We start from the raw sequence: 26,122 nt of genomic DNA, 5'->3' as shown, positions 1-26,122 counted from the left end.
AACACAGCATGAAGTTTAAATGGGAAAGGAATGAAGTACAAGGGTAACCATATATTGGGGTGGAGTGGGGAGACCAACCATTTGATAATTGGAGGGGATGTTCAATAGAGACAGTAGATCTTTTCAGTCAGTTCTTCTAAAACATTTCTTTCTGTGAAAGGCGAAGCTTATTAATTTACTTCTTTTTTTAATTTTAAGGACTTCAGGCATGTCCAGCAAACAATAATATTTTTTCCATTTTTTTCTGGAGACAAACTTCTTTTTCGCAAAGCCCAATCCCCTTAATTCACTTGCAAAATAGTTTTTCAGATAGGATATAGTGTACCAGTTAGTTTGATCAGGAGGCAAGCAGCCTAGTGGTGCAATGTCACTGTTTCATGTGTCTGTCTTAGGAACAACAGAAGTCGTGCTGAAGGCTTGTCAATTGTGATACAGAATCACATAAATTAAACTCATTGAATGAGTCATGTCCTTATTTTCCATAAGAATACCTGCATATTATTCCTTGTATTTGATGCCCTGGTTGCGGACATTGCACAAATCTGTTCTGAACATCCATCAGTTGATGGTGTGGAATAATGATGTCGACTGCTATGATCTCATGTACATATGTGTGTATTAACTGTATATCATTAACACCTCACACTGTATATCAGTTTCATATATCGGTGTATATCAGATAGAATGATGGAATGATGACGTTTGCATGTTAACAATAACTGGCATGCCTTTGGCGGACTGACTTCTTTGTATGGTATTTGTTCTATAATTGTACATGGAAGATTTTCCCTATGCAGACTCAACTGTGTAAGAAGCATTACATTTTCAATGTAATGTCAATAAATGGTTATTTTTGTAGAAAGTGCTTTGTTGTTATTGATTTGGTATGACTGGATCAGAGGGGTTCAACAATCTTTACATTTTCACATTCATTCTAAACACTTCCTGTCCTGGTGGCTTTCAACAACAGTGATATGAGACCTGCATCACTTTCCTCCCACATCAAGCTGACATGCGGTGATGTGTCTGTGATACTGTTCAAGGCTGCATGAAACAAGCTCCCTGAACAAACCTGCTGAATTAATGAGCGCATTTGTGGTGCAAAAACATGGCTATTTGAATCATTAAATTGATCAAATTTGTAAATTGCATGTTACATGAAACTGACAGTAAAACTTCAACCCATTATCCCTGCCTCGACTTTAAAAAAAAGTCATAAACCCTATCAAGAAGTATGGAAGTAATAAAAAATCATTTATGAAGGGTTAGGGATAGGTTGCCCTAATTCTGGCAAAGTTTGAATCAGGGACTACGGGTGAACATCTTTCCCTGACCTTGTGTTATGGTAAAAATAGCAGGGATGGTCAAAAAGTTCTAAGGTTGATCAACTTTTAACTATGGACCATAAAAAAGTGAACTAGTCAATGTAGTTCATTGTTTGAGTAGTTTATTGCAAGTGTATTTGGTCTGTTGAGGTTGTTTGTATATAAGTGACAGCCAGTTGAATATGATCGGGGTCAAAAATGAAAAAGAACAAGTACCGAGCAGTCAACAAGGTTTTGACTGAGAGAAAAGTACTCAATCCATAGAATGGCACCATTCCACTTCAAGATCAGTGAATAAAAATTATTGCCTCTGTATCCTGGGTGAGAAGGGTGTGATCCTTGTTGATTACTTAGAAAGTCAAACGGTAATTTGCTTTATCGCCTGAAAGATTCTATCAAAGAAAAGCTGCGAGGAATGCTGACTGCTGGAGTTCAACTATTTCATGACAATGCCCCTCTCGACTTGCAAAGGCTGCTGTGGGACAATGTGGGTTCCATACTCGCCAGACCTGGCACCAAGTTATTTCAACCTGTTTCCTAAACTGAAAGAATACCTACGTGGAAAGCGCTATGATGTCTACGATGGCCCCAAAGCTGCAGTGAATGTGTTTTTCAGGGTGGCTTCAGGAAACGTCTTCCTGAATGGAATTGAAAAGCTTCACCATCGATATGATTTGGTTGGTTGGTTTGTTGTTTAACGCCGCACTCAGCAATATTCCAGCTATATGACGGCAGTCTGAAAATAATCGAGTCTGGACCAGACAATCCAGTGATTGATATCATGAGCATCGATCCACGCAATTGGGATCGACGACAAGCATCAACCAAGTCAGCGAGCCTGACCACCCGATCCCGTTAGTCGCCTTTTACGACAAGCATACTCGCCTTTTACGGCAAGCATGGGTTGCTGAAATCCTATTCTACCCCGGAATCTTCACGGGGACACTATCGATATGAGAAGTGTATTGAAAAGCAGGGAGATTATTTTGAAAACTACAATTAAAAAACACTTTCACAAATTGTTGGTTTTGTTTGTTTGGCTTAGAACTTTTTGACCAGCTCTCGTACACTCAAAATTCAGGCTGTCAGTGGTTTATTTACGTCAACCCAACATTGAAATCCCCATCTACAAAGACGTACGGCAATCAACCAAATCACCGAACCTGACCACTGATCCATTTAGTCGTCTTTTTCGACAGGCATAGCTTGCGGAGGACATATATAGTGGGGCGGTGGGGTAGCCTAGTGGTTAAAACGTTCGCTCGTCACGCCGAAGACCTGGGTTCGATTCCCGACATGGGTACAATGTGTGAAGCCCATTTCTGGTGTCCCCCGCCGTGATATTGCTGGAATATTGCTAAAAGCGGCGTAAAACCATACTCACTCACTCACATATATAGTCTTACCCGAAACCGGTTTCGTCATTAACTTTTACATTCTCGACATTTCCTCTGAAACTACATAGCCTATGGAGCTGAAACTTAGTATGAATGGCCCCTCCTATGACGTCTGTAAAAACTGTTCACATAATGACAATCTGATTATAAACATCGCAAGTGGGTGAGAGTTACATGGCTTTTAGCAATATTCCAACAATATCACGACAGGGGACACTAGAAACTGATTTCACACTTTGCACCCATTGGAGAATCTAACCAAGGCCTTCGGCATGACGAGCAAACTCTCGCCACAAGGCTACTCTACCGACCCGCAGCTTCCGTTCATACTTTCTCCGTGAGATAAATATCATGTGGTAGAACAAAACACAAAAGTAAACACCAGTTCAGTGGTCGATGCTACACATGTGGACATAACCAGTGTAGAGATCCCTCAACACCTCGTCAGAACGCGCAGCCCGGAGGCCAACCATTGTTTGGGATCTATCCATCCGCGTCTGTCATCTGGCCGGGGCGGCCGACCTTACCTTGTCAGTGTGTCTTCAATCACAGGGCCATGTAACTGATATTCTATACTAACAAATGAGTTGCATGGTCATGTGTTGCAATATACGTACACGAGACTACACCGTAGACGACCCGTGAAGATCCGGGGTAGAATAGGTCTTCAGCAACTAATTCTTGCCGTAACAGGCGACTATGTTTGTCGTAAGAGGCGACTAACGGGATCGAGTGGTCAGGCTCGCTGACTTGATTGATGCGCGCCATCGATCCTAACTGCGTGGATCGATGCTCATGATATTAATCACTGGGCTGTCTGGTCCAGTTTCGATTATTTACAGACCGCCGTCATATAGCTGGACTATTGCTGAGTGCGGCGTTAAACAACAAACCAACCAACCAACCAACCAACCAACCATAACGTCGAACTTTAAGCTCACCAAATGAAACTCGGACAGAAGATGACGACCAGCTTCTTGACTGTCTCACATTTCTGGTGTCCCCCGTCGTGATATTGCTGGAATATTGCTAAAAGCGGCGTAAAACCATACTCACTCACTCACAGTCCCGGAATCATATCATTTTCACTTCCGCCTCGCCATTACTGTAATGCTTAGCCCTGAATGAATCGCCCTACTGGTTCAGGAATCTCCCATCTCAAAGGGGCTCTTGTTCAACTTAAATGGAGTTGTTTGTTTCTATCAAAATTATATATTTTCAGAGACCAAGCGTTAGTCTAACCAACCTCGCGATAACCCGAAATGTAAGCCCTGGGGATGCCTGGCGTGCAACACTGCAAAAAATTTCGAAGGGGAATCGCAAATGTACGGAAGCCTTTTAGGGCCATTTGTTTTTTGGGTGTTTTTTTTCGATACTATCTTGAAATTTCAAGATATTAAGTTGAAATTTCAAGGTACTAAGTTAAAATTTCAAGATACTAAGTTGAAATTTCAAGATACTAAGTTGAAATTTCAAGATAGTATCTTGAAATTTCAAGATAGTATCGAAAAAACAAATGGCCCTAAAAGGCTTCCGTACAAATGAGAATGATATTAAACAATATTTAAAGAAGTACCCATTACAGCTGTACAGAAATAACTGCACCATCTATACGAGCTGAAGCAGATGATAAGGGATAGCAGCATAGCGAGAGCTGAGGAGCAGCACCTCCCATGATTATCAGTAGGGTGAACTACTGACTTTAGAAAAAGTAGAAAGAGTTTTAGTGTCAGACTTGGATAAATCACAATAGAACAAAAGAAAAACGAAGGAAAAAAATATTAAGAAGAATTTGGCACATTAAAATAGGCCACTTGATGAGCACCCATCAGCTCAAGGGAGAGATTACTTGAAAGTCTAGTTTGATGATTCTGATGAAACAGAACCACCTGAGTGTGATTCATTGCTGATGATGAGGATGTTGATGTGACAATGAGCTATGACACGAATGGAAATGAGTGATATGGTGATATTGTAAAAACCACGATGTGCAAGCCGTTATGTTCTCACATAAAGTTTAGTATAGACAGATGTGTTACAGTTTGCTGAGTACAAAATTGCAAACAGCACGGTTTTTTCCACAGTTAAATTTAATGAGTGCAGTAGCCTATTCAGGCCACATGATCGCCGCGCAGACTGTTGTTGTGAACTGGCACGTATGCACCACCTTCCATAATGCGGTAAACATTTAACAAGTGTCATGCATTTCAGGGTTTTAAATTAAACTAAAACTGAATTAACAACTAACAACATACCGGGAAGTAAGGCTGGGACGGGTATCTCGGGTAATTGGGTCGGGTGGGTCCTGAGTAGGACCCGGATACCCACAGGACTACCCGGACCCGTGGTTAGTCACGTGATATATTGTTTAATGACAAAAATTATCTAAAACTCTATGGTTACACTTTAAGTCACTAATGTTCCCATTTCTTTCTGACAGTGCACCTGACTGACTTTTATATGTTTGAATAAAGATAAAACTTCATGCAGTAAACTTCAATGTATGCATGACCAGATCGTTTTACACGTGCATCTAAATACATTTTGCAAGGGCTAAGGTCAAACTTTTCCAAATCGGATAGTTTGTATCTATCTCTAAATATAAACAGCGGGTACCCGGGTAGGGTCGGGTAATAGGGTGGAGGGTACCCGGGTAGTAAATTTGATCCGTCCCAGCCCTACCGGGAAGATAAAATAACTTAAACCAAATATGATATGAATACCCCACTCAGACACAGTATACTGACTCCGAGCAGATCAGTCCTTGCTTTAGCCCCTTAATGCCGAGCGCCAGGCAGGTTAACAACAACTACCGCGCCTTTTCGTATGACGCAGCCGGGCATCGAACCCTGAACCTTCCGCTCTCCGGGCGGACGCTCGAGTGTACAACGAGCCCATGAAGATCATCTTCCCGAAGCAAGAGAGTTAACTGACTATAAAAGTCCAGTTTCCACCTTGCCGAACTAGGCTGGTATTATGGAGTTACATTTTGGCTGGACTAACGAGTCTATGTATAGTCCAATCAAAATCGCGCTCCGAAATCGAAATCCGGTTCGTAAACTGTCATGCAGATTTCGGTCGACTGCAGGATTTGCAAAACATGTGCACCGCTAACTCGTTGTCAACAGATATTTTCTAAATCTTTTCATGCTTTTAATCAAGGTGCTTACGTGATTTGATGCACTTCGCGATGTAAGACTCGTTTTATCACAATATAGATCTTGATTATCAATCAGATTGTCTTGACTTGGCGCCACCGTTTTGTTTGAAGCAAATGCAAGTGATACGAGAGGTTGAATCTGATTGGTCAATAGGAGAGGCATAGAAAGGACATAACTCGTAATAGCCACTGGTGGCGCTACGATCGAACCCAGGAATTCCAGCCTAGTTCGGCAAGGGTGGAAACTCGACTTTTAAAGTCAGTTAACTCCCTTGCCTCGGGAAGATGATGAAGATCGGGGTAGAATGATATAGGTCTTGTCGTAAGAGGCGACTAACGGGATCAGGGGGTCAGGCTCGCTGACTTGGTTGATGTATGTCATCATATCCCAGTTGCGTAGATCGAAACTCATGATGTCAATCACGGCATTGTCTGGTCCATACTTGATTATTTACACCCCGCCGTCATATATAGCAGGAATATTGTCGAACACATGCTCTACCACTAGACCACGCAGGCCGTCGTTGAGGCTGTAGCATGGTTTATGTCTTGCATGACTTATTAGAATGACGATATTGCCTATGTTTTTCAGTTTGTTTTTAACGCAGCATTCAGCGGTATTCCAGCTACCGTATTTCCTCCATTCGATGCCCGAGCGTCTTAATTTCGCGCAAACCGTCGACCTCGGAAGCCATTCTGTTTAATGCAGGCATCTCACTTCCTTACCGAATCCAAATTCTGAAGTCACGCAAAGGGTATACATTTGCAGGAAGCTGTCATTATCACATCATACGAAGACACGCGAATAAAGAGCCAAACCATCCGATAGATATGGCTGTCTTTCATGACCAGCATAAGTTGCTGGGGACATATTCTAACCCGGATAACTTTACACTCTAAATCTATGTGTTCTAATATAGAACACTGGACGCGTCCATACGTTCTGCCACAGAATACGAATGTTCTAATTCGTGCAGCACGTGTGCTATTGCTGAACGTATGTGATCTGATGTAGAACGCGTGTGTTCTCTCCTGGGAGAAGTCCATGCACATTAGCAGAGATAATGTGCTGAATGCTGTTAGACAAATTTAAATTCGACCATCATATTTGTGTTTTCGGAATATTTATTTTTGAGAAGAAGAGAGGCTGGTAGATTGGTATGTCAAACAGAAAATGTGTATAAGAAGGGTTATATTTTGAGTTTGATGAATAATAAATAGTTTATAAACATGGCATACTTTGTGTTAATAATAACTCATATGTAGCCTGAATAAATACAACAAGAAACATTACTGAAATACAACTCATTGCTAATACACGGAAATAACTTGCTTGCATTGGGGACATTTACGTGTATCAGAACACTGGCATTCTGATGGCTAATTTTAGCTGGATCTTTAATGGGTGCTCTGGAACATATACGGTCTATTTGCTGAACGCCTGCGTTCTCTCCTAGAACGCGTGTGTTCTGCTGTGTTCTATAATGTTATATGCGAGAACACGTGTTCCATTAATAGAACATCGGTGTTCTGTTTTTCTAACAAGCATTCAAAGCTGTCCATGCTCTGTGATTCACATCCGTTATGTGAGAAACTGGCGTGACGTCGCATGTATTTGGCGCTACAATTTCCTATGATCTGAGGTGTCTGTGGTAAGTATCCATCTAGGAATACTTTTGTTTCATATTTAATACGTACCTAAAATAATGTAATATTTCGGCGATATATTCATATGCTGATCCCAACGAAGTATAACCGCCCCCTTACAAAACGCATAGCAGACGACATATTACTCGCCATTTTGACCGTCATTTCTGCCATTGTTCCACACGCTTTATTTATAAATTATGAGATGAAATTCCAATCCAAATTGCAAGTGTCACTATTTGAACGTTTCCGTTTATTTGAATGATGTTCAAATAAAATGAATATATATTTCAGGTTCTATATGAATCGCCTGAAAGTGCGAAGCGGGCTACGTGCAACAAATCTCTGAACATCTAAATTTGGGATCCGAGGGCATGATCAGCAAGCATCGACAATGCATCGAAATCAGCAGAGAGAAGTGTAAGTATGTAATGAACAAAAAGAACTAAACCTTCACAGGACATGTTTTTGGCTATTTTATGTGAAATATTTTAGAGAATCAGTCTTGTTGTTTCTATTTCAGGGTGCATTGCAGATAATCAGTACCATCCATGGAAACTATTGCACAGGGCACACGTCTACACAAAGGAGGAAAAGACACAAGGTTTTGCAGATCAAATAAGAAGGTACTTGTGTATATTTTGCTCTAACCTTTATCCAAGTAAGTGGTAACTTTGTTAGTCAAATGACATTTTTGGCAAAACATTTTGCAACCTATAAATAATGAAACAAATGTCACGGTAATCTTGGGTTTACTAACGAACATTTGTTAGAATGTCCTATGTAATATGTACGAGTTTGATAACTATATGACTATGATCAAATAAATGTTTTGTGTTGTAGGATGTTGGGGAGTCATATTTGACATGAAGTTTCCTGAAGCCTGCGATGGTCATGTCGCTGTTACGAACATCGTCCTTTGGGGATATTTACCCACAAGAAACATCTGCGAAGTACATGCGCTTCGTGAAAGACTTGAAACTTAAGTTATCTTAAGTATGGAAGTATGCTTCAATTTGCTACACGACAGTTTGTAATGTTTCATGAAGAACTCTGACTCATAAGTGACTTGAATATCCATGATCATCCCAAACAAATATAATAAAGAATTCATGGTTGCAGTTCAGAATTTCGTCCGTGTGATTTTATGCCAGAGAATATGCATGGGTGTATGGTTTAAATTCTTACACCTTGAAAAACATCGGATAAATTGTATTCGACACACACGATGAGTTGTCGTTTCAGTAATGTGGAAGTACGTGTCCGAGAACGTGTAGTGTTCTGAATCTCGGTCCAGAACACTTTACAGGCGTTCTAAAAGCGTTACATCGTCAGAACACGTTGAAGCGTTCTAAATATGTTTGTAGAACACTCCTGTTCTGGGTCGAGAACATCAACGTTCAGAATATTTTCAGAACACATGGACGCGTTCTAAAAGTGTTACATCCATGTGTTCTGTCTAGTGTTCAGAAGTGGAACACTTGGGTTTAGAGTGTATGTAATCATAGATTGCGTTCATAGAAGGTAGGACAAGCTGTTCAGGTGTTCTAAGGCGCCGCCATTCTCTGTGCATACACTCTGACCTGAGTATATTAACCTGTATTTGATATATTCCACAGCCATGCACATTTCCACCTCGAAAACACCGCTCTCGCACAAACGGAATATGGGTGCCCAGCGGTCTAATTGCGAAGCGCATCAATTCGCAGTAGATATTACTCCCCTTAGCCGTGCCAGAATCTGATACTTTGGTCATTACGCAAATTCCAGGCTTTTACTCAATTCCTGTCTGTTGACGGTCGGCACTATAAGCTAACTCGTGGGTTACTCGAACGTTGTAGGGGGCACGGGTGGCCCAGTCGTCTAAGGCGCCGCGATTCGCTGTGCAGAGTTGCGTCCCTTGGGCACGCCAGAAACCTATGATTGTGGGTTCGAATCCCGGTTCGCCCCGATTATGTTTCTAGGTTTGTCAGCACCATACCCGTGCTCGTGGGTTTCACCGAAGTGGTAAACGTCTGAGACCTGCATCACTTCGGGCTTTCCTCCCAAATTAAGCTGACACGCCGTGATATAACTGGAATACTGTTAAAAGCGGCGTTAAACCCAACTCACTCACTCACTCACTCACTCGAACGTTGTAAATGTCTACGACCTGTGTCATTTGGCTTTCCACCTTCACGAAGCATACGTCAGACACCCCATGGCATACAAGCACGTTAAACCCGATGTTCTTTCAGTTTGTTTGTTGATAATTGAATAACACTCCAAAAAACAATAATCAAGCAATATGACAGCGGTCTGTAAAGAATCGAATCTGGACCAAACAATCCAGGTCAACGCTATTGGGATACAATGATATGCATCAACCAAGTCAGAGAGCCTGACCATCCGATCTTGTTAGTCGCCTCTTACGATAAGCACGGGTTGCTGAAGACCAATTATGAACCGGATTTTCACGGTACACATATTTTCACACTTCTTTAACAGAACAATTTTCAATTATATTTGGTTTTGTTCATGTGATGCTAAATAACGTACACGTGTTGCATCGTACGGGATAACGTTTCTATTTATCAAACGCTTCAAAAATAATTCTTAAAAAAACAATTACGTTTTTCCAAACTGATGTATTTATATTTCATAAACATATGGCCGATTATCTTCTATTTGAACTGAAAAAGCATGAGAAAAATGCCATCCAATAAACCAGAATTACAATTACACGATACAGTGGTTAGAGGTGATGTCCCATGAATGAATATGCACCAGGTGAGGTGTTTTGTGGAAGCACATATATTCATGGCTTTATTGGTGTAAATGGTAAGATTCCAAAGCATAATAATACAACACTGACACAGATCAAGTGGACCAGCTATGCATCCAAGTTTCATCTAGATTTGCCTTATCTGCTTATAACAAGTGACTCCACAGATTCCATTTGCGTAAGTATTACATTCTGCTTTTTATATTCGACAATTAATGAAGTGTTTAGGACAGGGACTAGACGGTATCCTTCCCGGAACCAGAGAGTTTCATGACAAAACTAACACTTTTTGAAATTACTTTAATCTTAACATACAGTAAACTACGTTTATAACGAACACGCTTATAACGAACTGACGGATACGACGAACTTACTTTTTTTGTCCCGACTATTTGCTGTAGCTACGCTGTATATATGCATAACGAACTACTGCTAAAACGAACTAAAAATAGTTATCCCTTTGAGTTCGTTATAACCGTAGTTTACTATATGTTGATCTTAAATGGCACATACAAAACAAGCTAGTTAATTTGCAGCATATTTTCAAAATGACAAAAGTGACGTGTAATGCCAAAAAGGACGCTTCTTGTATCGCTGACACCATATACATTCCAAGTTTATAAGTAAGACCATGGGAATGTGCAGGGATATGATTTTGTTGTTGTTTATTGTCTCTATAGATGTTTTATTTTTATTATGAAATATGTATATGAGCCTGAATTTGTGGGTGGTACAATGGTGTTACAATTACAGCGTACGTTATTCACATAAATGTTAACAATGTTTATGATATTGTTGAGTTAAATATTATTTATATAGATCGAGGTCAATATAGTTATCAGTATACATATGGTACCTATTAAAATTATACATTAAATCAAAACTTTTATATAATTTCATTTTTTCATTGTTTTGTAGCAGAACGAGAACGAAAACCATGTCATGTGCACCTAATAACATTTCGTATTTGTTACTTCACTGGTCTCATCAATCAGTGCTTCGTGTAGCTTTCAGACAACACTTTCATTTTGTCATCACGTCGACCTGAACAGTCTGTGACCGGACATGACGTCATGGCCTTGGAAGGTCAAGGCTGTTGGTATAAAGTTTGTGAATGGCGGTAAGAAGTTTATGAAAGTTGCTATCCCGGGGGTTTTGTGAGAGAAAGGATTCGGGTAAGTGAAATTTGAAACAGTCTCTTTTCAATTCATAACAAGATATCTTTCGGACAAGTGTTTGTTTATATTACTGGATGGGGTCCATGGATGTTCGAACTTGCAGCAGTCAACAAAATCCGTTTCCAAGCTTTGCATTTAGCATCAGTTTCATTCGAACTACTGCAAGTGAACGATACATCGAAAGTGATTTTTGTCCGTTCTCACTGTTTGCCGACTATGTAAACACATTTCCTCGTAAGTGTAAAGAAACGTCTTCTTTTTAAATCGGTCAACAACACTTTGCGTATTTCCAAATGATCATCTAGTGACTGTTAATATGTACGTTTCTGTTGGCATGAATGCACTGAACAAACCTCATGTCACTAGCTGATCACGGTTATTGTGCGGTAAATGGTGATCTAAGGGAGACTACTCTTGTTTTCATGGACTTTGTCATGTAGTTGTTTTCACAATACTGTGGTTTACTGGTTTTAACTTAAAATTCGGGCCATCAATAAAAATATTAACTGTTACAGAAAAGTGCGGTATAATGTTTGTGATTCTAAAGGATGGTGATTACTACTTATAGAATAAGCATGTAATTTCTAAATTTCAAATCATGCAAACAACCTGGTGGTTTTAATTTTTAATTGGTTCCAATATATTGCAAATAAGATGCACAAATTCTTATGAAGAATATTAACAGTGTAATCAGAGTGAAATAATCTGCTTTAGTTTTGTCAACTGTTACCCACTATTTTTTCAAATCACGATATATATAATAATTCATAAATTTTGAATGTTGGTATTGTGGACATCATGTTGTTGTTATGCATAGTAAAGTGGTCACACCCTCACATCAAACAGATTAAGTGGAAGCACAAAGGGTGTGGCTTTTCATGATAACCAGGGCCAATAATTTGTTTTGAAAAATAGGGGCAGCGAGTTATGAATAAGATATAGTATTATACCTTAACAGTGGTACTGCTTCACTAGCCCTCTTGCAAAGTTTGGGCACCTCATTAACATTCATTCATTAACTATTACACTTTCAATAGTTTCATATGCATTGACACTCTCATGATATTAATGATCTAAAAAATGTTGTATTGATTGAGTAAAATTATCTACCGCACCTAATAATGTCAATAAAAACTTACACATAATAATACAGTTTATTCATTCCTCAAAAGATATCAATCGAAACAGCAGGCTGCACACTCGTATGACTGCATGCTATCTCGTACTGTGCATAACAGATATGGTTGCATGGAGCTTTGCATCTGCTGGTAATGGTGAAGGGCCCAACATAAATCCTCGCTTATGTTTGTTTGTTGTTCAAAGAAGCCCTCAGCAATATTCTAGCTATAGGACCGGGTCTGTAAATAATCAAATCTGGACCAGACAGTCCAGTGATTGACATCATGATCTTCGATTCATTCACGCAAATGGGATGAGGACATGCATGAACCAAGTCAGCTAGCCTGACCACCCGATCCTGTTAGTCGCCTCTTACAGCAAGCATGGGTTGCTGAAGATCTATTCTACACAGAATCTTCCTGGGTCAAATCCTAGCTTAAAACAAAGTTTCATGAACATTAGTCATTTTAGGAGGTCTCCAGGAGTGGGCAACATCCTCCATTACTGAGATAATTTACAGAAAACCTCCAAAAGTTCAACCTCCAATAGTTGAATAATTTACTGTACATAAGTAGCACGAGCTCTGCGTTTTCAATCAACAGGGTCAGCTCTTGCAAGGGTTTGTTTTGGTACTGACAAACCGCAACTGACAATGTAAATGAATTATAAAACAAAGACAACAAAACAATTGATTACACAAAAATATGCAGAACATAAATTCAAAATTTCAGTGAAAATGTTGTGCCGTCACCTAGTTTCATTGTGAAATTGCGTCTGTCACTTGTATAGGGTGCCTGCTCGCATCTTGGTGGGCCTGGCGTCGTTGTTATCGATGGTTGAATGCCTGGCGGGTCAAAGGTTGCAGCGTCAATAACAGGGACACCAGTTACCAGAAGCACTGGGTCGTCTTGATTTTTTTCTGAACGATCGAGTCTACTCCATCCGCCATTTCCTTGGACGTCCTCTGACAAAAGAAAAGACTATTTTGCTTGATTCTATTATATGAACATTTAATTTTCCATCATATCAAAATGCAACCTTCATTTCCACGTCAGCTTAGTTTTATTTGTAGAATGAGCGTCAGCCTGCTTGCAGAAAACCTATCTTCACTGAATATATAGAAATAGTTTTGGGATTCGAACCCCGGGACTTTGATCTAAAGTTGGGCGATCGCCAGAATGCATTATCGCGCCCTCTAATATCCACGGTAATGTTGCATCTACAAGCAGGTAACACCATGTACCAGAATTAAAGAATTGTTGGAAATACACAAACGTGTAGTTAACGTTTATACTTTGTAACTTGCAACCGATTCATGCCCCTTCTCCTCTGCAGTTAACTGTTCGTCTACTCCGCAGTCGTAAATCGGAGTTGTTGTTGTTTTGAGGGAGTGATTTGTGCGCTAGACCGGAGTGGATGAATCCCAGCGGCCGCATCATTCAGCATACCGAACCTTGCCAACAGTATATCGTAACCAGCGCAAATACTGGTCGGAGGTGAGGTGAGGTGAAATGGGGTTTAACGATTATTGCACTTATATAGCGTGTGTGTAGTGTGTGTGTGAGGGGGGGGGGGGGGGGGGGGGGGGGGGGGTTGCCAGACAGGGTAACAACAAGTACCACTTTTAACGTCTTTTGGTAGGACGCGGCTGGGGATCAAACCTTCCGCTCTCCGGGCGGATGCTCTACCATTAGACCACGGAGGCGGTCTGTACTGGTCGGAAAACAAAGTGAATTGTCACCAGTGCATGCAGCTGACAGAACAAAGAACGTAGTGCATTAGACCATAAGAACGTATATAGGTAAATTTATCCAAAATATGATTATCAGGTGCACATTACGTTACACAGACAGGTACAGCCACTATGATAGGTTTCATTAATGAAACGTCGCAGAGGAACTACCTGTTCATGTTCATAATATTAGTTGTGAACTCGTGAGAGAATTATATTTACCTTAATGACATGTACTTGTCGTACAGTCTGACGAGGTATCTTTCAGGGTGTTCCTCATTACTAGAGATGGTCACGTGTTTTCTTTCAACCTTCCTGTGCTTCAGTCCCCTCTGTTTGTTTTGAAAATGTCCTCAGTATATTTCAATTGCTTGACGTAAAAAAAATGTAACTGTGAACATCAACCACTGCGTAGGTACCTGCGTTCATCATCCTCCCCTAAGGGCAAAGTTCAACGTAAATTACGTCAATGGTGGAAGAGTTTTCGCGAACATATCCTCGTGCAAGAATGGACACCGTGAGACGAGGGTGTCCAAGAGCTTCTGTGGTGTATCTTCTCCGAGTACACCTGTCTCCCAAAGTACTTCTTCCTGCTGTTCAGTGATGACATCCGGATGTCGTTTTTCAACTCCCTTTCGGAGCTAATAATTTCATCTTTGCACAAAGAACGGATCGCATACCGGTGTGACAAGATATCGTATCCACAGAATACGCTGAATCGCACAAAGGTACCGTACCATATCAGTTTCAGAAAGGGGAGTACTGAACCGAAGCTTTTCATAGTCTAGATTGGTTTCCAACTGCGTTACCCGTACAGCTTTCTCAGAACTTACATTGTCACCCTTTAACGAATCTAAATTTCGGAATTGAACTGTGTCTCAGACACACGTGTGCCAATAATTCCTGATTCTTCTATCATCTGACTTGCCAAGTATAGTTCGGTGTCGCAATTATCATCAAAGTTATCCTGACTATCTAAATATAACCTGCCTAATTCAAAATTCTGACAATAATGTTCTTGAAAGTTATCAAGATACTTACGGTAATGTTTCAAAATCTGAGTTCACAACCAATTCAGACTGATAACAAAATGTTCTGAGTCGCACAAACCGACATGTTGTCTCCGATACATTGGTCACAGAAAGAAAGCTTGACCTATTTTCCATGACTCGTATGCATGTGGCCCTCCAATAGTTTAGCACTTGCACTGCTCCGTTTTATCGAATCGATCAACTCAAAACATGAAATCATTTGATCGAAGAAGTGACCTCCATCAGTTTCGCACTTTGTGAGTACATTAGTGACGACCTCCAACCTGCTTCATGTGCAAAAATAATGGCGAGTTTTCGGAAATCTCCTTCACAGAAATCAAAACGTAAAATTTCGATTATGGAATGACAACAAAACAAAAACTAAATGGATACACTCACAGCTATTTCTCCATAATAATGTACAGTAAAATACATTTATTACGAACACGTTTATAACAACTGACGGATGTAACTAACGTTTTTGGTCGCCATTCGCTGCATATATGCTTGTAAGTACCACGGTTATAACGAACTAAGATTAGTGGCCCATTTGAGTTCGTTATAACCGTAGTTTACTGTTTACATATTTTAAGATCACAGACGATCGTATTTTAGAATATATGATTGCAACGAGATAAATCGCAAAGAACAAAGAAGAGCAAACCGTGGTTTATTTCACGATAAAACATTGTTCTATCATGACGTCATTTCAAGGCATTCGAACATACGCTTGCATCTTGCGTCGTAAAATGTTAGAGGGAAGTGGCTAGTGAGTTGTTTCCCATAGATGTTGCTGGACAACGCAAACAAACGTTTTGGCCGAATGATCGCATCCAAATGTGGGCGACATGTGACAATCGGTCTTGGGAGAAAAGATACAGATTGTATTGAAACACGGGTAAATACATGTATTTTTAAAGCTTGTACATCTGATTGACATCCTGAAAGAGGTTGTACATTATGCTGCGCCCCTTATGGTTTATTCTGCCTGCAGTGTTCTATTGTACGATAAACAATCCCCACTTGTTTATTCCCCTACTCCTTAGATAAGACGTCGGTGGTGGAAGAGTTTTCGCGAACGTACCCTCGTGCAAGAATGGACACCGTGCGTTTTTTACGAATTTTTCAGTTGGATTTAGAGACTTTAGAAAACGCTATGTTACGTTTGCTTCGAGATTTGTCCATAAATAGGTTAAATGTGATTCAATCAGTCAAATGTAACTCATAAACATCGTCTGAAGATCCGGGGAAGAATAGGTCTTCAGCAACCCATGCTTGCGGTAAAAGGCGACTATGCTTGTCAATGGTGGAAGATTGGGTGGTCAGGCTCGTTGACTTGGTTGATGCATGTCATCGATCCCAATTGTGTGGATTGATGCTCATGATGTCAATCACAGGAATGCCTGGTCCAGACTCGATTATTTACAGACCGCCGTCATATAGCCGGAATATCGCTGAGTGTGGCAAGCATGGGTTGCTGAAGTCCTATTCTATCCCGGATCTTCATCAGGGAATGGTTTGATCTCTTCCCACTCAGTCCTCCCACTTAACAAAGTTTCTTCACCGTGCTCTTCAAGGTATTAAGGCAAATAGCCTAACTTATATACCAGCAGATACCTCGATAATTGCATATTGTTTTCTCCCGCATGCCAAAGAAATGAACAGCTGATCGGGGTAAACACGTCTGCATAACGAACTATGATTGTAATCAGAATAATTCCTCCAAAGGTCGACAATGAACGGAAATACAGAAATATTAATGTAATTGGTATGTTATAATTTCTCCTAAAGTCGACAATGAATATAAATGCAGAAATATAAAATGTAATTGGTATTTTATGATTCCTCCTAAATTCGGCAATGAATAGAAATACATAAATAATAATGTGAGTAGTATTTTATTTCAGCTCACAATGCTCATTGTCCAATAATTTACACATTTCATATATTCGCAGTGGAATAATTAAGTGTTCGAAAATAGGATACTCCAGGAAATATCTATATAATATTGTAACATAAACTGCATCATAATTCAGGTCACAACTAACGAAAATGAAATACAGTTTCCAATGTTTGAAGGTGAAATATCTCTGATATGAGCAAAATCTCATCACACTCCCCAAATTCTCATTGCTTTTGACCACGGGTGATCTTTCTCTTACAGGTAACATGCCCAGGATAATCCCTGTTTAAGTGACCTGTACTTCATATTTTACAATTGTTCTCTTTTCAGGAATCACAGTCACACACTACTGGTGGGTCTTGGTGGGAAAAGCTAGGCCATGTCGTAAGTATTTTGGAGTTTCCACCAGTTAAACTGCTGACTGAACATTTAGACTGTTTCACGTATTTAAGATCTTTGTTATATTAACTATATTTTCTTAAATGGTAATGTTTAGCGCTCAAATGACCTTTGGCAGGAAGCTGCCTGTACACCCTATACAGTTTGTTTATTTCCACAGCTAATTGATAGTAAACTGTAGCAATAGGTTTTAAACGAATATCATCCATTTTTCCATCACCATATTGCACATACTAAGTCATTGTCTGTCCCGTCATTATGCTATGGCTAGATAAGATAAGGAGCCTCATATTTCATATTTTTCAATATCAAAATGACCACTACGATTTTAACAATTTGTTGTGCTGTAAGTAATATCACTGGCACATGGGCATATGACTAGTTGGATCGTGATCAATCGGGTCTCTTTACTTTGGATAAACCACGTTCACAAGTTGCATATACAGTCATTCTCGGTTGTATTTATTTACTGTCTGAAAAATGAAAAATGTAATAACCCAATTTAAATAGAAACCTTCGAATAAAAACTCGTCATGTCCCTAGTCCCAACTGTGATACCAGAGCCGTGGATTAATTGAATACGTATTGTCCAGCAAGGGTTACTAGTAAATATGAAGAAATACTGGCCTGGTGAGGCTGTTAAAGGCATTATCATTTTCAGTCTTTTTTTTGTCTAGGCTTTACAATGCCAAAGTTTGACGAACAACAGATTTGTTAATACACTGGTAACTTTTTTATCTATGAGAGAAAATCTCCCCAGGGAAACACTGAAGCGAATACATGTACATGAATCATAGGACAACAACCAGTACTGCAATAAATGATGTTACCTTTAAGATATAGAAAATCCTTTAATCTTCTTTTTCCTTTCAGCATCAACTATATCTTGGGTGGTTTTGCCACATTTGCAAAGCTTCGGTCCAGCAGTGACGATGACTGGGTAGACCGACTAAATCACCTGTACACTGTCATCATCCTGACGGTATTTGCTGTGTTTGTGGGTTATGGTCAATTCCTTGGCAATCCTATTGAATGTTTCTGTCCACCCGACTTTTCTGCAGCACGGGTTGCCTATGTCAAGTCACTCTGCTGGGTTAAAAACACATACTATGTTCACGTGGATGATGCGATCCCTTCTCAAGAGGAACACCGGAAGTCGACCGAAATTCCGTACTATCAATGGGTTCCCATAATCCTTCTATTCATGGCATTCCTTTTCAAGCTTCCGTCTGTATTCTGGCGATTGTTCAATGGCGCGACTGGGTTGAGCCTTGACAAGTTGGTTACTATGGCGGTTGATACTCAACTGTGTCCGGCCGAGAAGTCAGAAGAAACGATTAGGCATATGGCACAGTATATCAACCGATGGCTTCAGGCTCACCGAGACTATCACTGGAATATATGCGTGCGCATACGTCACCGGATGTCTAGGATGTGTTGCTGTATGTGCGGCAAGCGAGATGGGGTGTATCTGACGCGACTCTACATCTTCATTAAGCTTCTTTACATTATCGTGGTCCTCAGTCAGCTCTACCTCTTGAATGCCTTCCTTGGACAATGGTACAGTCTGTATGGTTTCGAGGTTATCAATTCGCTCATGTCAGACAACAGCGACCTTATGTTGAAGAATCCCCGTTTCCCATTCGAAACGTTGTGCGACTTTAAGGTTCGCCAGTTTACAAACATCCAACCATTTACACTTCACTGCAACCTGCCCTACAACATTCTAAACGAAAGAATCTTTGCCTTCCTGTGGTTCTGGTACGTGTGCGTGGCAACCATCACCATTGCAAACTTCCTGTTTTGGTTTGTCAGGAACAACGTGCGCGTGAAGCAATTTGGTTATGTCAAGAAGTATCTCAAGGTCATGGACGAGCTTCATGGAGACGACGACCGGAAGTTGGCCCGGAAGTTCGCAGAGCAGTATCTCCGCAGTGACGGCATCTTCGTCCTCCGAGTGGTCGGCAAGAACACGAATGAGATTGTCCTGGGAGACATCATTCAGAGTCTATGGCGGCTGTATAAGATCAACCCCATGATGGAAAAGTCAACTCGTCAGGCAGAGAGAGGAGAATATATGACGTCTTGAACTACAGGTCATTGAAATGTCGAGTGTAGGTTGATGAAAAAAAGGATTATCAATCTGTTTATCTCACATTCATTTAGTTCGTTAGTTCATAAAGCATTAAAGCTTCTCTTTTTTTTTTCTAATCTAGGGTACAAAGGTACATTGAAGATTAATATGTCATGTGATATGATTCTTCATATTATAGAGTACACATACAGTATGTAACTACCCCCTCAGATCTATACACTCACCTTCAGGATGTTTCTTATTTTTCACAAAAGGCTTCACTATGCGAAGTGACGTTCCTATTCACATACTCATTAGTGCAGTGGGTAATATGAATCAAAGTTCATCCCAGAACTTCGGTCCCGTTGAACTTGGGAAACGACTACTGTTAAGTCTATGGGGCTAGGTATCGGTGTTACGGCAGTCGCTGTCAAATTTGCCTATTCAGCAGGTTAAAGGTCCTATATTCTAGTGGCCTTTTGTGATATTTACCAGCCATGTCTAATGGGTTGGTGTTTTAACGCTGCTACATATTGTAAAGTCAAACTTATTAATGTATCGTTTGTACGAAAGGACAAACTTGTATAGTGACAGGTACTGGCTCTACGCCCATGAATTTTGCAGATCTTGTTCAGTTGGATGGTTCTGCTACCAGAACTGAAATCAAGACATTTTGTTTAATTTAGGACAAGGGCCATCTCTAGATGCTTAATAGTTGGAGGTAGGTATGTGGTTCACTTGAGTTGGCTGTCAAACAACACGCCATTTAAGACAAAAATAAGTTAGTTATTAGATTACACCCAAGTACGAAGAAATTCGTGTATTATCTTCTTTCTTTAATTATGCCAAGTGATGAATTATGCCGAAAACGTAGTCCAGCTACAGTTCAATCACATACGTCGACAGTGAATGTACACAATGCCTTGAACACACTTTGATGACAGGAAAAATACAATGCCTCCCATCTCACATTTTCGAAAGACATGGATGAAAATCAAATTATACTTCCTAATCTGAATGCGTACGGCTTATGATCCAGTCATACATTTTCGAAAAAGACGAAAGCCAAGAAAACGTTTGTTATAATATGTTGGTTGCAACACCTTGAGAAAATATTCTGAAACATTCTTGTGTTTGCAATATTCAAATCGTTGGCATGTCCATTGCATCCGCGATTTATTCGAGTAAATCAGATTGGAGAACCCGTCGTCCGATGGATGAACGTGTAGCTGCGGTGACTGTTTCTCTGTTGCTACCCATTGACGATATTGACTTGTCGCTACACAGATTTGCGGACTGCTCCATAGTGTTTTCCTAACGCAAGCGATTTCAGGTTTAGAAGTAAAACGTTCGTAAAGACGGAAGGTTCTTTTTTTTTCTTTTTTTCTTTTTTTTTTAGTGTGTGTGTGTGTGTGTGTGGGGGGGGGGGGGGGGGGGGGGCATACATAATATTGTTTATAATCACGACATCAGAATATTCTTGTGAAATAAGAGGTGATTGAGCTTGTTCATGAATTACGTACCATGAGTATCAACTTGTACTAATTGCCACGGGTCTGAAAACACAGGTACCAATATGTACCTTTGGTACTGTCGATATGGCAGAGGTTTAATCCATGACAGATGATACGGTCAGAGAACTCGTGTTTCAATCATTTAATGAGTCGGCCCAATACTTTCTTCTTTCAACTCCCTATGTAGATATCTGTACTTTCCTGCAGGGTATTTCGCCGGTTTTCAGACTTATTTCTGTTTCTATTATGAACTGTCGATTTGTGTTAATGACTATAATTTCGTTGCTTGTGACTGACATGTAATATTTCTATTACTCAACGCTATTTTAATACGTCACATGTATTTACTATGTATAGTTTGGGTCCCTAAGTCGGGATAGGTTCCCAATACACCATGCTTGTAAAATGCCATTAAAATGGAATAGGGACATGATGCTGATGCTATCAATCTCTCTTTCTGGTTTCATTAAAGTCTTCAACCTACATATAGCTGAAACATAAGGCGTGACGCAAACATTTACTCTAGGTTTTACGTGACGTTCCGGGGTAGAATAGGTCTGCAGCAACCCGTGCTTGCCGTAAAAGGAGACTATGCTTGTCGTAAGAGGCGACTAACGGGATCGGGTGGTCAGGCACGCTGACTTGGTTGATGTATGTCAGCGTATCCCAGTTCATACTGTCGATCACTGGATTGTCTGGTCCAGACTCGATTATTTACAGACCGCCGTCATATAGCTAGAATATTGCTGAGTGCGGCGTTAAAAAACAAACAAACAAACCGGACGCACTATTGTGCGTCCTGTACGCATACAAAGTGTGAAAGGACGCAACATATTTAAAGTGCGTGTCTTGAGGACGAAAAAAACTCCACTATCGTTTACAAAACCATCAATATCATACAGTATAAAAGCTTATGGTATTTTTTCATACGCCGGAATTCTGAGAAGACATGTCAACCATTTTTCACCTATTATCTCATGTAAGGTTTGTGTCCACATTTTGTGAAAGTATGTCTGGTATGTTTTATGCTTAAAATGGGCGTGTCGGGACATATATAATTAGTTATATTGTTTGTGAAAATATATTCGTGAACACATATATTTCAACGCCAGTATTGGATAAAAGTTCAAAATTTAGGTCATGTTTGCTCAAAGGATTTATTTTCCAACTATGTCAAACTACAATGAGTTCGGGGTCTTTTTATTGGGTTTGGGTTGAAGGTGTTGATGTCAAATAATATACATTTTCCATTCATGTTCTCTTTTCCATTGACTTTTCAAGTGTGCCATCTAGCTGTAGTATTTGCTGTCCTAAGAATTTAATCGTTTAATCATTTTCATTTCACCTCATATTTTAATGTGGTTGAAATGTGTAACGCTGGGGGAAAGTGGTGCGCTTTAAGTATACAACAATGAATGCAAATTATTCGGGAAACAATTTGCGTTTGTTAAATTGGTCAATTTAGTTGTGTCGAAAATGTGTCACGAAACGTTATATGCTTCAAGGAAAGGGGGATGGGGAAGCATATGCATGAATTTCTCTAAAACGTTAAATGGTACAAAGGGCATTACACTCGGCTCCTTGACCAATGAAGACCCGGGGTAGAATCGGTCTTCAGCAACCCATGCTTGCCGTAAAAGGCGACGATGCTTGTCGTAAGCGGCGACTAACGGGATCGGGTGGTCTTGCTCGTAGACTTGGTTGATGCATGTCATCTTATCCCAAATGCGTGGATCGATGCTCATGATGTCAATCACTGGAGAGTTTGGTCCAGACTCGATTATTTTACAGAACGCCGTCAATTAGCTCGAATCTTGCTGAGGGTGGCGTTAAAAAACAAACAAACAAACCTGGGTTTGTTAATCAGGATTATTTTCAATCCGTCTGGTTTAATGAGGAACAGTGTCGCCCTGATTGTCGGATTTCACTGTATATGATCTTAGTAATCAGGGCACCGTTCCACAAAGTGATCTTAGCGCTACGACTATCGTAAGCCAGTGTTACAGTATGGGAGTTACGATCACCTTAGCGCTAAGATAGCTTTGTGGAACGGGGCCCTGGGCAATACTAGTAGTTGAACTTCTGAATCTAAAAGCTGTATTTTAATGTACATATGAATTTATTAAACGTTTTGATAGTTCTGATCATGTTAAGATTTAATCTGATTGTGTTTTCGAAATAAAGTTGATCTTTTTATTCATTCGATTTCGATTTTGGAATAGCCACTGATTGTTCCAAAGCTCGCTGCTGTTCATAGTGTCAAGTGCCATTTCAGTATGTTCGCATTGTATGGTGTATTGTGCACAGGACCCCGTTCTTGGTATACAAAGCTATTTTAGAGCTACAATTGTGAGTTTGTGTAAAAGTATGAGAGTCATGCTCGTCTTAGCGCTAAAATCGCTTTGTGGAACGGGACCCTTACCAAGCAAAAAGCACCAGGCGATAATGTGAGTGAGTGAGTTTGGTATTACGCCTCTTTTAGAGATATACTCGGCTACCCCACCTCCATGCGATAATGTGAGGCGATACACTACTTCAGTCTGATGAAATCTGACAATACCTATTAGCCGACACTGCGCCGGACTCCACCCGAACTTGTCATTAGATTACTATTGTTATTGATTGAGCAGTGTGTGATGTAGTAGTCCTATGTGCCCTGGACAGCACGGTAGCTTTGTGGTCAAAAGTGTGGGTTCGAATCCAGAATAGCACCAATATTAATCCCTGGTCGTGGGTTTCACCAAAGGCGTTTGTCAAGTTCAGTTGCCACGCCGTGATATATAACTGCATGACACACAGTTTAAAGCCGCCTAAAACAAAACTCACTTAATCGTCCTGCATGTCCTTAGCGACGCAAAGCTCCAACACCATCGTGTACAGAACCACCAGTGTCACTAAGTATTAAAGCATGAGGTATTTATTATCTCCCCAGTTTGAGAAACGGGGGGATATAGCGATCAGCATGTCCAGTCGTCCGTTTGCTGTTTCCAAAACCGTTAAATATTTCTTGTTGAAACTTGTTATATAGATTTGTCTTGTTAGGAACTGGTGGCTTTTGATGATTTGGGATTTTTATTCTTTAACTGTGTTTATTATTGCCATTTTTCCGGCTCCCACAAGGGAGGTGAAATGGTTTTTGACGTCACGTTCAAAATTATGGCACTCATATAGCGACCTGCATGCACGTGTGTGTGTGTGTGTGTGTGTGTGTGTGTGTGTGCGGCTAGTCCAGAATTACCCCGGTTTTATAGTGCTAGTACATTGAGATACCATGCCGCTCTCACATTAAACACATGATACTGACTCTGGGCCGAGTCCTGTTTTATCCCCTTAAAGCCGAGCGCCAGGCAGTACCATACTTTAACGTCTTTTGATATGAAGCGGCCAGTGGATCGAACCAACGACATTCTATTCTCCGGGCAGACACTCTATCCGCTAGACCACGGAGTCGGTCAATGTAAACAGAGCGTTTCATATTTGTATAAAAAAATGGTACGGTTGGGAGTGCATTGCTTATCTTACTATAACGGGCCAAAGGGTGAGATTTTACAGTGTATACTTTACATAATGCGTAAGCTTACTATCAAATGTAGCATTATTCAATGTACAGATAACATTGCCCCACATTCTGCCCATTCTGTTGTGACTACTATTTCACTGAAAAAACAATCCGACGTTTATTTATATTCTAAATGTTTTGTTTGTTTGTTGTTTAACGCCACACTCAGCAATATATATCGGCGGTCTGTAAATAATCGAGTCTGTACCAGACAATGCAGTGACTGACATCATGAGCATCGAATTGCGCAATTGGGATATGATGACATGCATCAACTAAATCAGCGTGCCTGACCACCCGATCCCGTAAGTCGCCTCTTACAAGAATAGGTTGCTGAAAACCAATTCTAACCCGGAATCTTCACGGGACCCTTTTAACCAAATAGGTCGACTCACCCACACCTGTTACCTTTACATTTAATGATGCTTTTTGTTAAGAGGCAGACGTGGGGATATCCAATTTTTTGTCAAACACGAACTTTCTCGATAAATATGCCATTCCCAGTTCTTGAATATTTATCGATAACCTTTTTCCGCGTGTCAAGTGTTATATTAGTATGTTCGCTACTTAAGACAGAGACCGAAGTTATCTTAAACTGACATATAGACATCAGATACATCGATGGCATCTATTTAACCAGAGTTAACTTCCAAGTTCTGACAAATCAGAATCAAGTAGAAATCTTTGGAACATTTTCACTGATGATGGGAACTTTAAGAACTCCACTAACTGTACTTAAGAATTGACTTTCACTTTGTGTGAGACGGTCAATGTCAGCCTACGCACGGATCGAGTCGATACTGCATTTCTTCGTTTGTTCATTAGGATTGGCCGTAGCGAGGATATTCGTGAACAATCATGCAGTCACGCTCTCTGACATTTCTCAATAAATACTGAAACGCAGAGACCAAGAATATAAGTTCTAAATGATCAGAGAGAACGTTTATGCATGATTTCGTTCTAGGGAATTCCCAGGGGTTTCCCCAGGAATGTGGAAGTAGTCCGTCAGTTCTTACGTCATTTCAAGAACACGGTCTCGTGAAAAACGTATGAACGTCAAATTATGTCGTTCATACACTTATGAACGTCAATTTCGCGGTCATGTGACCGACCTCTCGTCCAATGGACAAGCAGTATATCGTGTAAACTTCAAATAAAAAAATTATATTGACTTGATCACCCATTCCATTTTTTTTAACGTCAGAAGCCGGACTTCAGAACAACCCGATAACAAATCTTGAGTTCGAGCTCGATCTAATATGAAGTATTGTATGTGGGTTTATTTCGCCCGCCCATTTAAAAGATCAAGAACCAGTCACG

General features: G+C 40.3%; 1 protein-coding gene and 1 long non-coding RNA gene across 4 annotated transcripts; both read left to right on the top strand.

Annotated features, from left to right (window-relative positions):
- Positions 1–6,783: 6,783 nt before the first annotated feature.
- Positions 6,784–8,744, top strand: LOC124117521. 2 transcript variants are annotated; one of them, XR_007218042.1, is made up of 4 exons: positions 6,784–7,534; positions 7,824–7,949; positions 8,053–8,155; positions 8,373–8,744. It is a non-coding gene; the product is annotated as an uncharacterized LOC124117521 (long non-coding RNA). The 2 variants fall into 2 exon arrangements; XR_006858283.2 differs by having other exon boundaries at positions 6,784–7,949.
- A 2,627-nt stretch (positions 8,745–11,371) lies between these two features.
- Positions 11,372–19,973, top strand: LOC124125266 (innexin unc-9-like). Of its 2 annotated transcripts, none has more exons than XM_046488538.2 (3): positions 11,372–11,468; positions 17,587–17,640; positions 18,529–19,973. In XM_046488538.2, the coding sequence occupies exons 2-3, from the start codon at positions 17,636–17,638 to the stop codon at positions 19,742–19,744; spliced, it is 1,221 nt and encodes a 406-aa protein (XP_046344494.1). In that variant the 5' UTR covers positions 11,372–11,468; positions 17,587–17,635; the 3' UTR covers positions 19,745–19,973. The 2 variants fall into 2 exon arrangements, with proteins under 2 accessions (XP_046344494.1, XP_046344495.1); XM_046488539.2 differs by lacking the exon at positions 11,372–11,468 and adding an exon at positions 14,760–15,050.
- The last annotated feature ends 6,149 nt before the right edge of the window (positions 19,974–26,122 follow it).

This window comes from Haliotis rufescens, unplaced genomic scaffold (assembly GCF_023055435.1).
Source record: "Haliotis rufescens isolate VD_foot unplaced genomic scaffold, xgHalRufe1.0.p SCAF_4, whole genome shotgun sequence".
Lineage (NCBI taxonomy): Eukaryota > Metazoa > Mollusca > Gastropoda > Lepetellida > Haliotidae > Haliotis > Haliotis rufescens.
This window is presented reverse-complemented; position numbering and strand designations above follow the sequence as displayed.